We start from the raw sequence: 12,114 nt of genomic DNA on the forward strand, positions 1-12,114 counted from the left end.
AAATACTAAAAGCTGCAAGAGAAAAAGGCCAAGTAACATATAATGGCAAACCCTTTAGAATCACACCTGACTTTTCAACAGAGACTATGAAAGCCAGAAGGGCCTGGACGGATATCATGCAGACACTAAGAGAACAGAGATGTCAGCCCAGGCTACTATACCAGCAAAACTCTCACTCCTCATAGACAGAGAAAACAAGATATTCAATGACAAAAACAAATTCCAACAATACCTACAAACAAAACCAGCATTACAGAAGACACTAGAAGGGAAAATACAACCCAAGAAAACTAGCTACATCCAAGAAAACACAGGAAATAAATAACCCCACTACAGTAAAACAAAAAGCAACCAAGCACACAACTATGCATATGAACACTGCCAACATCAAAGTCAAAGGATTTAACAGCCACTGGTCATTAATCTCTCTCAATATCAATGGACTTAATTCTCCAATAAAAAAGACACAGACTAACAGAATGAATGCTTAAACAAAACCCAGCAATCTGTTGTATACATGAAACAAACCGAAGTCACAAAGATAGACATTACCTGAAGGTAAAGTGATGGAAGATGGCTTTCCAAGCAAATGGATGCAAGAATCAAGCAGGAGTAGCCATTCTAATATCTGATAAAATAGACTTTCAACCAAAATTAATCAAAAGAGATGGGGAAGGACACTTCATACTCATCAAGGGAAAATTCCACCAAGAAGACATCACAATCCTGAACATCTATGCCCCAAATACAAGGGCACCCACATTTGTGAAAGAAACATTGATAAAACTTAAACCACACATAGATCCCCACACACTAATAGTGGGAGACTTCAACACCCCGCTCTCAACAAAGGACAGGTCAACAAAACAGAAATTAAACAAAGAAACAATATCTCTAACAGAGGTCATGAATCCAATGGACCTAACAGACATTTACAGAACCTTACACCCAAACACAAAAGAATTTACCTTCTTCTCAGCACCTCATGGAACCTTCTCCAAAATAGACCACATAGTTGGTCACAAAGCAAGCCTCAACAGATACAAGAAGATTGAAATAATCCCTTGTATCCTGTCTGATCACCATGGAATAAGGCTGGACCTCAATAACAACAGAAATAACAAAAAGCCTACACATACATGGAAACTGAACAACTTGCTACTAAAAGACAGCTGGGTCAGGGAAGAAATAAAGAAAGAAATTAAAATCTTCCTAGAAGTCGATGAAAACGAATACACAACATACCCAAACTTGTGGGACACAATGAAGGCAGTGCTAAGAGGAAAGTTCATAGCACTAAGTGCCTTCAAGAAGAAATTTGAGACAGCGCATTCAAGCAACTTAATGGCTCACTTAAAAGCCCTAGAAAAAGAAGAAGCAGACACACTGAAAAGGAGTAGATGGCTGGAAATAATCAAACTCAGGGCTGAAATCAATCAATTAGAAATAAAAAAAAATTCAAAGAATCAATGAAACCAAGAGCTGGTTCTTTGAGAAAATCAACAAGATAGAAAAACCCTTAGCCAAGCTAACTAAAAGGCAGAGAGACACCATCCAAATCAACAAAATCAGAAATGAAAAGGGGGACATAACTACAGAATACTGAGGAAATCCAAACAATATTTAGGACATACTTCAAAAGTCTATATGCCACAAAATTTGAAAATTTAGATAAAATGGACAATTTTCTTGATCGATTCCACTTACCAAAGCTAAATCAGGACCAGGTAAATCAATTAAATAGTCCTATATCCCCCAAGGAAATAGAAGCAGTCATCAAAAGTCTCCCATCCAAAAAAAGCCCAGGATCTGATGGTTTCAGTGCAGAATTCAACCAGACATTCAAAAAAGAGCTAACTCCAATTCTCTTCAAACTATTCCACAAAATAGAAACAGAAGGAACATTACCAAACTCATTCTATGAAGCCGCAGTCACCTTGGTACCTAAACCTCACAAAGACCCAACAAATAATAGAACTTCAGGCCAATCTCCCTTATGAACATTGATGCAAAAATACTCAACAAAACACTCACAAACCGAATACAAGAACACATCAAAAATATCATCCACCATGACCAAGTAGGCTTCATCCCAGGTATGCAGGGGTTGTTTAATATACAGAAATCCATCAATGTGTTCCACCATATTAACAAACTGAAAGAAAAAAAAAACACATGATAATCTCCCTAGATGCTGAAAAAGCAGTTGACAAAATCCAACATCCATTCATGTTTAAAGTATTGGAGAGATCAGGGATACAAGGCACATATCTAAACATACTAAAGGCGATATACAGCAAACCTATAGCCAACATCCAACTGAACAGAGAGAAACTAAAAGCAATCCCACTGAAATCAGGGACAAGAAAAGGCTGCCCACTCTCTCCATATCTCTTCAACATAGTGCTGGAAGTCCTTGCTAGAGCAATAAGACAGTTGAAGGAGATCAAGGGGATACAAATTGGAAAGGAAGAAGTCAAATTATCACTATTTGCAGATGATATGATAGTATACATGAGTGACCCCAAAAACTCTACCAGGGAACTCCTACAGCTGATAAACACCTTCAGCAAAGTGGCCGGATACAAAATTAACTCAAAAAAATCAGTAGCCCTCCTGTATACAAAAGAAAAAAGGGCTGAGAAAGAAATTAGGGAAACAATACCCTTCACAATAGCCACAAATGACATAAGGTACCTCGGAGTAACCCTAACCAAGGATGTCAAAGACTTGTATGAAAAAAATTTCAAGTCTCTGAAGAAAGAATTAGAAGAAGATATCAGAAGATGGAAAGATCTCCCATGCTCATGGCTTGGCAGGATTAGCATAGTAAAAATGGCCATCTTACCAAAAGCAATCTACAGATTCACTGCAATTCCCATCAAATTACCAACACAATTCTTTACAGACCTGGAAAGAAAAATTCTCAACTTCATATGAAATAACAAGAAACCCAGAATTGCTAAAACAATCCTCTACAATAAAAGATCTTCTGGAGGTATCTCCATCCCTGATCTTAAGTTGTATTATAGAGCAACAATAATGAAAACTGCATGGTACTGGCATAGAAAGAGAATGGTGGATCAGTGGAACCAAACAGAGGACCCAGATATAAACCCACACACCTATGGACACCTGATCTTTGACAAAGACGCCAAAACCTTTCAATGGAAAAAAGATAGCATGTTCAACAAATGGTGCTGGTCCAACTGGTTGTCTATATGTAGAAATATGAAAATAGATCCATACTTATCACTCTGCACAAAACTGAAGTCCAAGTGGATCAAAGACCTCAACATAAAACCAGACACATTAAATCGGCTAGAGAAAAAAAGTGGGGAATACCCTAGAACTCATTGGTACAGGAGAAAACTTCCTGAATAGAACACCAACAGCACAGGCTCTAAGAGCAACAATCAATAAATGGGACCTCATGAAACTGAAAAGCTTCTGCAAAGCAAAGGAGACCGTCATCAAAACAAAGCAACTGCTTACAGATTTGGAAAGAATGTTCACCAAACCTTTATCTGATAGAGGACTCATACCCAGTATATATAAAGAACTAAAGAAGCTGAAAAGCAGCAAACCAAGTAATCCACTTAAAAAGTGGGGAACAGAGCTAAACAGAGAATTCTCTGTAGAGGAATATCAAATGGCAGAGAAGTACTTAAAGAAATGCTCAACCTCATTAGCCATTAGGGAAATGCAAATCAAAACAACCTTGAGATTTCACCTTACACCCATCAGAATGGTCAAGATAAAAAACTCAAGTGACAACACATGCTGGAGAGGTTGTGGAGGAAGGAGAACCCTTCTCCACTGTTGGTGGGAATGTAACCTTGTACAACCACTCTGGAAATCAATCTGGCACTTTCTCAGACAACTAGGAATAGAGCTTCCCAAAGATCCAGCCATACCACTCCTGGGCATATATCCAACAGAGGCTCAAGTACATAAAAAGGACATTTGCTCAACCATGTTTGTAGCAGCTTTATTTGTAATAGCCAGAAGCTAGAAACAGCCCAGATGCCCCTCAACTGAAGAATGTATGCAGAAACTGTGGTACATCTATACAATGGAGAATTACTCAGCAATGAAAAATAAGGAAATCATGAAATTTGCAGGTAAATGGTGGGACCTGGAAAGGATCATCCTGAGTGAGTTGTCCCAGAAGCAAAAAGTCACACACGGTATACACTCACTCATATAGACATACAACATAGGCCAAACCCACTAAACTCTGTGCATCTAAAGAAACTAAGCAAGAGAGAGGACTAACTAAAAAGGTCAATTTCCATCCTGAAAGGCAAAGAGGATGGACATCAGTAGAAGAAGAAAACAGGAAACAACCTAGGAACCTTCTACACAGGGCTTCTGAAAGCCAGAAGATGAAAACAGGAAACAAACTAAGAACCTACCATCAGAGGGCCTCTGAAAGCCTCTGCCCTACAGACTATCAAAGCAGATGCTGAGCCTGATGGTCAACTGTTGGGCAGAGTGAATGGAATTTTATGTAAGAAGTGGGAAATAGTAAGAGCTGGAGAGGACAGGGTCTCCACAAGGAGAGCAACAGAACAAGGAAATTTGAACACATGGAACTTCCCAGAGACTCATACCAAGGACTATTCATGGAGATAACCTAGAACCTGTGCACAGATGTAGCCCATGGTAGTTCAGTGTCCAGGTGGGTTACATAGTAATGGGAAGAGGGACTGCCTCTGGCATAATCTGATTGGCCTCCTCTTTGATCACCTCCCCCTTTGGGGGGAGCAGCCTTACCAGGCCACAGTAGAGGACAATGCAGCCACTTTTGATGTGAACTGATAGACTAAGATCAGAAAGGAGAGGAGAACCTCCCCTATCAGTGGACTTGGGGAGTGGCATGCATGCAGAAAGGGGAGGGAGGGTGGGATCTGGAGGGGAGGAGGGAGGGGCTTATGGGGGGATACAAAATGAATAAAGTATCATTAATAAAAAAAAAAAACACCTGGAGGGGAAAGGAATTCCACAAGGATATCAACAGAGCCAAACACTCTGAGCCCAGGGGTCCAGCAGAAACCGATAGTGTAACCGAGGCCCACTCCTGGAGAGGATATAGATCTCCTGCTAATTGTAAGCCCATAGGCTACACAGTTTCCCAGTGGGAACCCTAGTAATTGGAGCAGTGGCTGTCTCTGACATGAAATCCGTAATCTATACACCTAAAAAAGATAATCAAGAGAGCGGGCATGGGGTAAGATGATCAATACTTGTTTAGAAAGACAGATGGGATGTGCATTGAACGTATGACAGGAGTCTACTGAGCGCATCTGAAAGACTCTAACTAGCAGTGTTTTCAAAGCAAAGACTCATGACCAAACCTTTGGCAGAGTACAGGGAATTATAAGAAAGAAGGGGAGGTAGTCTGATGGGGAAAGGATAGGAGCTCCACAAGGACCAAATATATCTGGGCACAGGGTCTTTTCTGAGACTGACATTCAACCAAGGACCATGTATGGATATAACCTAGAACCTCTGCTCAGATGTAGCCTGTGGTAGCTCAGTAACCAATTGGTTTCCCAAAGTGAGGGAAACAAGGACTATTTCCAACAGGAACTCAATGACTGGCTCTTTGGCCTCTTCACCCCCCAAGGGAGGAGCAGTCTTGTTAGGTCACAGAGGAAGGCTTTGCAGCCAGTCCTGAAGATACCTGATAAAACAGGATCAGATGAATGGGGAGGAGGTACCCCCCTATCAGTGGACTTGTAAAGGGGCACGGTGGAGATGAGGGAAGGAGGGAGGGATTGTGAGGGAATGAGGGAGAGGGATACAGCTGGGATGCAGAGTTAATAAAATGTAACTGATAAGAAAAAAATAAAATTAAAAAGAAATCAGTGGCTGGCTCTTTGATGACTATCCCCTGTGGCCTTGCCAGAGGGAGATGATGTAGTCAGTCGTGATGAGACTTAATAGACTAGGATTAGATAAAAGGGGAGGAGGTCCTCCCTTATCAGTGGACTAGGGAAGGGTCATAGGGGGAAAAATTGAGGGTTTGTGGTACTGGGAGAAGATGAGGGAGATGGCTATAACTGCGATACAAAGTGAATAAACTGAAATAAATAAATAAATCGATAAATAAATAAATAAATAAATAAATAAATAAAAGAAATGCTCAATGTCCTTAGTCATCAGGGAAATGCAAATCAAAATGACCCTGAGATTCTACCTTACACCCAATAGAATGACTAAGGTAAAAAACTTAAGGGGGACAAAACATACTGGAGAGGTTCTGTAGGAAGGGGAACCCTCCTGCATTGCTGGCAAGAATGTAAACTAGGAAAACCACTTTAGAAATCAATATGGTGCTTTCTTAGAAAATTAGGAATAGTGCTATATCAAGATCCAGCTCTACCACCTCTGGACATATATCCAAAATATGCTCAACCATACAACAAGGACATTTGTTCAACCATGTTCAGCTTTATTCATAATAGCCAGAATCTGGAAACAACGTAGATATCCTTCAACTGAAGAATGGATACAAAAATTGCGGTACATATACACAATAGAATACTACTCAGCAATCAAAAAAAAAAGGAAATCATGAAATTTATGGCAAATGGTCGGCAGTAGAAAATATCATCTTAAGTGAGAAGCAGGAATACACATATGATATATACTCACTGTTAAGTGGCTATTAGCCATATTATATAGGATAATTCCCAAGTCTTTATGCACAATACAGAAAAAAATTTCTTGAAGTATACTGACATCTGCAATTATGGATGGAGAACTGACAATAAGACTATCATATGTAATATGGTGTTTTACTATATTAAAATAAAAATTAAGAGCAAAGCACTTGTAGTAACAACTCATCTCTCCATATCTCAAATATGTGGACAAATCTCATAAAAGGAAATAGAAAAAACATAACTGAGACTATAATAATACATAACTAAAATATATAAATCATAGTTATATAAATACCAGGAGTTATAATCTTTGGTATCTTAAACTCCATAAATTATCTTATTATTAAATCCTAAAAAAATTCTGCTTACATACTTTAACTCAGAATCTGTCTAGTTTTATTTCACAGATAACAATTTAGTAAAATGTATTAAACCACAAAAGTACAATATAAAAATAAACTGTTACAGTAAGCCTTATTGATAATAGCCATATACCAAGATAAGGAAGGAAGACAATTACAGTCTAAAAAATGAATCTCCGTAGAGTAGAAACAGGGCTGAAAAGTGGAGTAGGTCCTGCTATTTCAATTCTGGATAATGAGTATGTATATGGAACATGATTTAAATATAGTAACAAATCTTCTGACTCTATTATTTTATTGTATTAAAAATTATTTTGTTATTTAACTAAAATTATATTTTATTTATATTAAAATTATATTTTAAATTTATATTAAAGGATTTTGGAAAAAATGTTTAATCAGAAAGGCTGATCCGTAGGTGAAAGGATGGAACACATCAACCACAGCTCTGAATCATTCACTTCCAAATATTTTCATAAAAAGGAAAACATAATTTATTTAAGCCACTGTGTTTATGATGTGTATGATGTACATAACATCATATCCTAAGCTATTTCACTATCTGTGTGAATGAACAACACCAACAAAATTACAGCAAAAAAGAGTGGAAGTATTACCTTGTATATCTGAAGAAATACATCTGTCCATGCCCGTTTACTCCAGGCTTCAAATTTATCCACATCTATATTAACAGAACATTTTCTCTTAAGTGTACAGAGAGCCTTGTTTTTAGTGGATGCCTTTTAAAAATGAAATACAACAGAATAAATAAAAAAGCAAAGCAAATATTAATGTCAATTTTTAACTATGATATAGGATTTTCCCATTTTAAATAAATATTCAGATGCTCATTTTATGCATTCATCAAGACATTTACCTCTATGAAAGCACTGAGGCTATCCACACAGAGAATTACCACAGACTTATTTACTTCACACATTTATTTTTGTCCTCTCTAATAGAAGGAATAGAAAAGGAAACAAAGTCCCTCTGAGTCTGAGTTCAAAAATCTGCACCCTTTGGAATGACCCACAAGAACTCAGCATAAGACCATAGCATAAGTACCTGACTCTCTATGGCATGTCAAATGGTAAGTAAGTGATTTCCATAAGTAAAATTCATTTACCTAAAATATAATTCTCCTCAGCAAGTGGTTTCCAAAAAATGAGCTCTATACTTTGAGAAAACTATGAATTTCTTGTTTAATTTCTCTGTTCTCTCCTAATATTTCAAAAAAGAAAGTATCAAGTCTTTGCAAGATTACATTTTTTTCTAAAAGACGTACAGTCTTTTTAAAATTTTTATTTTTGTAATATTAATCACAGGTTATTTACTTTGTATCCCAGCCATAGCCTCCTCTCTCATTCCTTCCCAATCTCTCTCTCCTTCCCTCATCTCCACCTTGTCACATTCCAAGACCATGCTAGGGGAGGTCCTCCTCCCTTCCATCTGACCCTAGCTCATCAGGTATCTTCAGGACTTGCTGCAATGTCCTTCTCTGTGGCTTAGCAAGGCTGTTCCTTTCTCCGGAAGTAGGGGAGGTAAAGGAGCCAGTCATTGAGTTCATGTCAGAAATAGTTCCTGTTCCCCTTACTACGAAAACCCACTTGGATACTGAGCTACCATGGGCTACATCCGAGCAGGGGTTCTAAGTTATACCCATACATGTCCCTTGGTTGGAGAAACAGTCTCATAGAGGACCCCCGTGACCTGATATATCTGGGAAAGGATCTTCACCAACCCTGTATCTGACAGAAGTCTGATATCTAGAATATATAAAGAAGTTAAAAAGCAATAAATCAAGTAATCCAATTAAAAAATGGGGTATGGAGCTAAACAGAGAATTCTCTGTAGAGGAATATAGAATGACAGAGAAAAACCTAATGAGATGCTCAACGTCCTTAGCCATCAGGGAGATGCAAGTCAAAACGATCTTGAGATTTCACCTTATCAGTGGACTTGGAGAGAGGCATGTGTGCAGAGGGAGGAAGAAGGGAAGTATTGAGACCAGAGGAGGGAGGGAACCACAGGGGGGATACAAAGTGAATAAAGTGTAATTCATAAAGAATTAAAAAAAGAAACTCAAGTGACAACACATGCTGGAGAGGTTGTGGAGAAAGGGGAAGGCTCCTCCATTGCTGGTGGGAATGGAAACTTGTACAACCACTTTGGAAATCGATCTGGTGCTTTCTCAGACAATTAGGAAGAGCACTTCCTCTGGATCCAGCTATATCACTCCTAGGCATAAATCCAAAAGATGCTCAAGTACACAACAAGGACATTTGCTCAACCATGTTTGTAGCAGCCTTTATTCATAATAGCTAGAAGCTGGAAACAACCCAGATGCCCCTCAGATGAGGAGTGGATACAGAAATTGTGGTACTTTTACCCAATGGAATATTATTCAGCAATAAAAAACAAGGAAATAATGAAATTTGCAGGCAAATGGTAGGATCTGGAAAAGATCATCCTGAGTGAGGTATATCAGGAGCAGAAAGACACACAAGGCATATACTCACTTATATAGACCTATAAGATAGGATAAACATACTAAAATATGTGCACCTAAAGAAGATAAACAAGAAAGAAGACCCAGGGTAAGATGATCAATCCTCACTTAGAAAGACAAATGGGATGGACATTGGAAGTAGGAGAAAACAAGTAACAGGACAGGAGCCTACCACAGAGGGCCTCTGAAAGACTCTACCTAACAGCTTATCAAAGCAGATGCTGAGACCCATAACCAAACCTTCGGTAGAATGCAGGGAATCATATGATAAAAGGGGGAGTTAGTATGACTGGGAGAGGACAGGAGCTCCACAAGGACAAGACATACAGTCTTAAAATTTACATTTAAGGATAAAATTGCATAAGTGTATGTACTTTTGCCAATAGATTTAATGCCCAGAAGCCAGACAAGTGTGACTCCCCAAAGGTTTATAGCAGGCTAGACTAGAGATATCAGCTATTTTTAGGTTCAAGTGAGGGAACCCGCCTTAAACTATATGACAGAGTACAAAGAGAAGGCTTAACATCAATGTCTGCTTTCCATATGCATAAGCACTGATAAGTTTTCAAACACATACACTTGCACCCATTCACATGTAAACAGGTAGACATGTATGCACGCATATCACACACTTAAACCTGCAAGAAAAGAAAAAAAAGTAGAAAGTCATTAATTCATTTTTTGTATAGGGACCTCAAAAAAAATTAACTCCAACACCTGTGTCCATACACACACACACACACTCACACACACAGTCATACACATACACACTCACGTACAAACATTAGCTGTTAAGAGATGCTCAAGCATCAGGGATACAAGGCACATACCTAAAGATAGTAAAGGCAATATATAGCAAGCCTATAGCTAACATCAAACTCAATAGAGAGAAACTTAAATCAATCCCACTGAAATCAGGGACAAGACAAGGCTGTCCATTGTCCCCATATCTCTTCAACATAGTACTTGAAGTCCTAGCCAGAGCAATAAGACAACTAAAGGAGATCAAGGGGATACAAATCGGAAAGGAAGAGGTCAAAGTGTCACTATTTGCAGATGATATGATAGTATACATGAGCGACCCCAAAAATTCAACCAGAGAACTCCTTCAGCTGATAAACACCTTCAGCAAAGTGGCAGGATACAAAATCAACTCAAAAAAAATCAGAAGCCCTCCTATATACCAAAGACAAAAAGGCTGAGAAAGAAATTAGGGAAACAACACCCTTCACAATAGCCACTAATAACATAAAGTACCTTGGTGTGACTCTAACCAAGCAAGTGAAAGACCTGTTTGAGAAAAACTTCAAGTCTCTGAAGAAAGAAATCGAAGAAGATATCAGAAGATGAAAAGATCTCCTGTGCTCATGCATTGGTAGGATTAACATTGTGAAAATGGCCATACTGCCAAAAGCAATCTACAGATTCAATGCAATTCCCATCAAAATACCAACTCAATTCTTTACAGACCTTGAAAAAAAGATTCTCAGCTTCATATGGAGAAACAAAAAACCCAGAATCTCCAAAACGATCCTGTACGACAACAGATCATCTGGAGGTATCTCCATTCCTGATCTCAAGCTGTACTACAGGGCAACAGTAATAAAAACTGCATGGTATTGGCATAGAAACAGAAAGGAGGATCAATGGAACCGCATAGAAGACCCAGAAATAAATCCACACACCTATGAATACTCGATATTCGACAAAGAAGCCAACTCCATTCAATGGAAAAAAGACAGCATCTTCAACAAATGGTGCTGGACCAACTGGATGTCTACATGCAGAAAAATGAAAATAGATCCATATTTATTACCCTGCACAAAACTAAAGTCAAAGTGGATCAAGGACCTCAACATAAAACCAGATACCCTAAATCAATTGGAAAAAAAAGTGGGGAACAGCCTAGAACTCATTGGCACAGGAGACAACTTCCTGAACAGAACACCAACAGCACAGGCTCTAAGAGCAACAATCAATAATGGGACCTCATGAAACTGAAAAGTTTCTGCAAAGCAAAGGATACCGTCATCAAAACAAAACGACTGCCTACAGATTGGGAAAGAATCTTCACTAACCCTTTATCTGACAGAGGACTAATATCCAGTATATACAAAGAACTAAAGAAGCTGAAAAGCAGCAATCCAAGTAATCCAATTAAAAAATGGGGAACAGAGCTAAACAGAGAATTCTCAACAGAGGAATATTGAATGGCAGAAAAACACTTAAAGAAATGCTCATCCTCATTAGCCATCAGGGAAATGCAAATCAAAATGACCCTGAGATATCACCTTACACCCATCAGAATGGCCAAGATGAAAAACTCAAGCGATAACACATGCTGGAGAGGTTGTGGAGAAAGGGGAACCCTCCTCCACTGCTGGTGGGAATGTAAACTGGTACAACCACTCTAGAAAGCTATCTGGCACTTTCTAAGACAAATAGGAATAGTGCTTCCTCCAGACCCAGCTATACCACTGCTAGGTATATACCCAAAGTTTGTTCAAGTACACAAAAAGGACACTTGCTCAACCATGTTTATAGCAGCTCTATTTGTAATAGCCAGAAC

General features: G+C 38.6%; 1 protein-coding gene across 1 annotated transcript in view; it reads right to left on the minus strand.

Annotated features, from left to right (window-relative positions):
• The window catches only part of Cfap47 (cilia and flagella associated protein 47), a 446,261-nt gene that overhangs the window by 266,282 nt on the left and 167,865 nt on the right, over positions 1-12,114 (minus strand). The window contains exon 32 of the mRNA XM_060374666.1: positions 7,654-7,776. Coding sequence (XP_060230649.1) covers positions 7,654-7,776 — 123 coding nt within the window. The remainder of the gene's footprint in view (positions 1-7,653; positions 7,777-12,114) is intronic.

Source organism: Meriones unguiculatus, chromosome X (assembly GCF_030254825.1).
Source record: "Meriones unguiculatus strain TT.TT164.6M chromosome X, Bangor_MerUng_6.1, whole genome shotgun sequence".
Lineage (NCBI taxonomy): Eukaryota > Metazoa > Chordata > Mammalia > Rodentia > Muridae > Meriones > Meriones unguiculatus.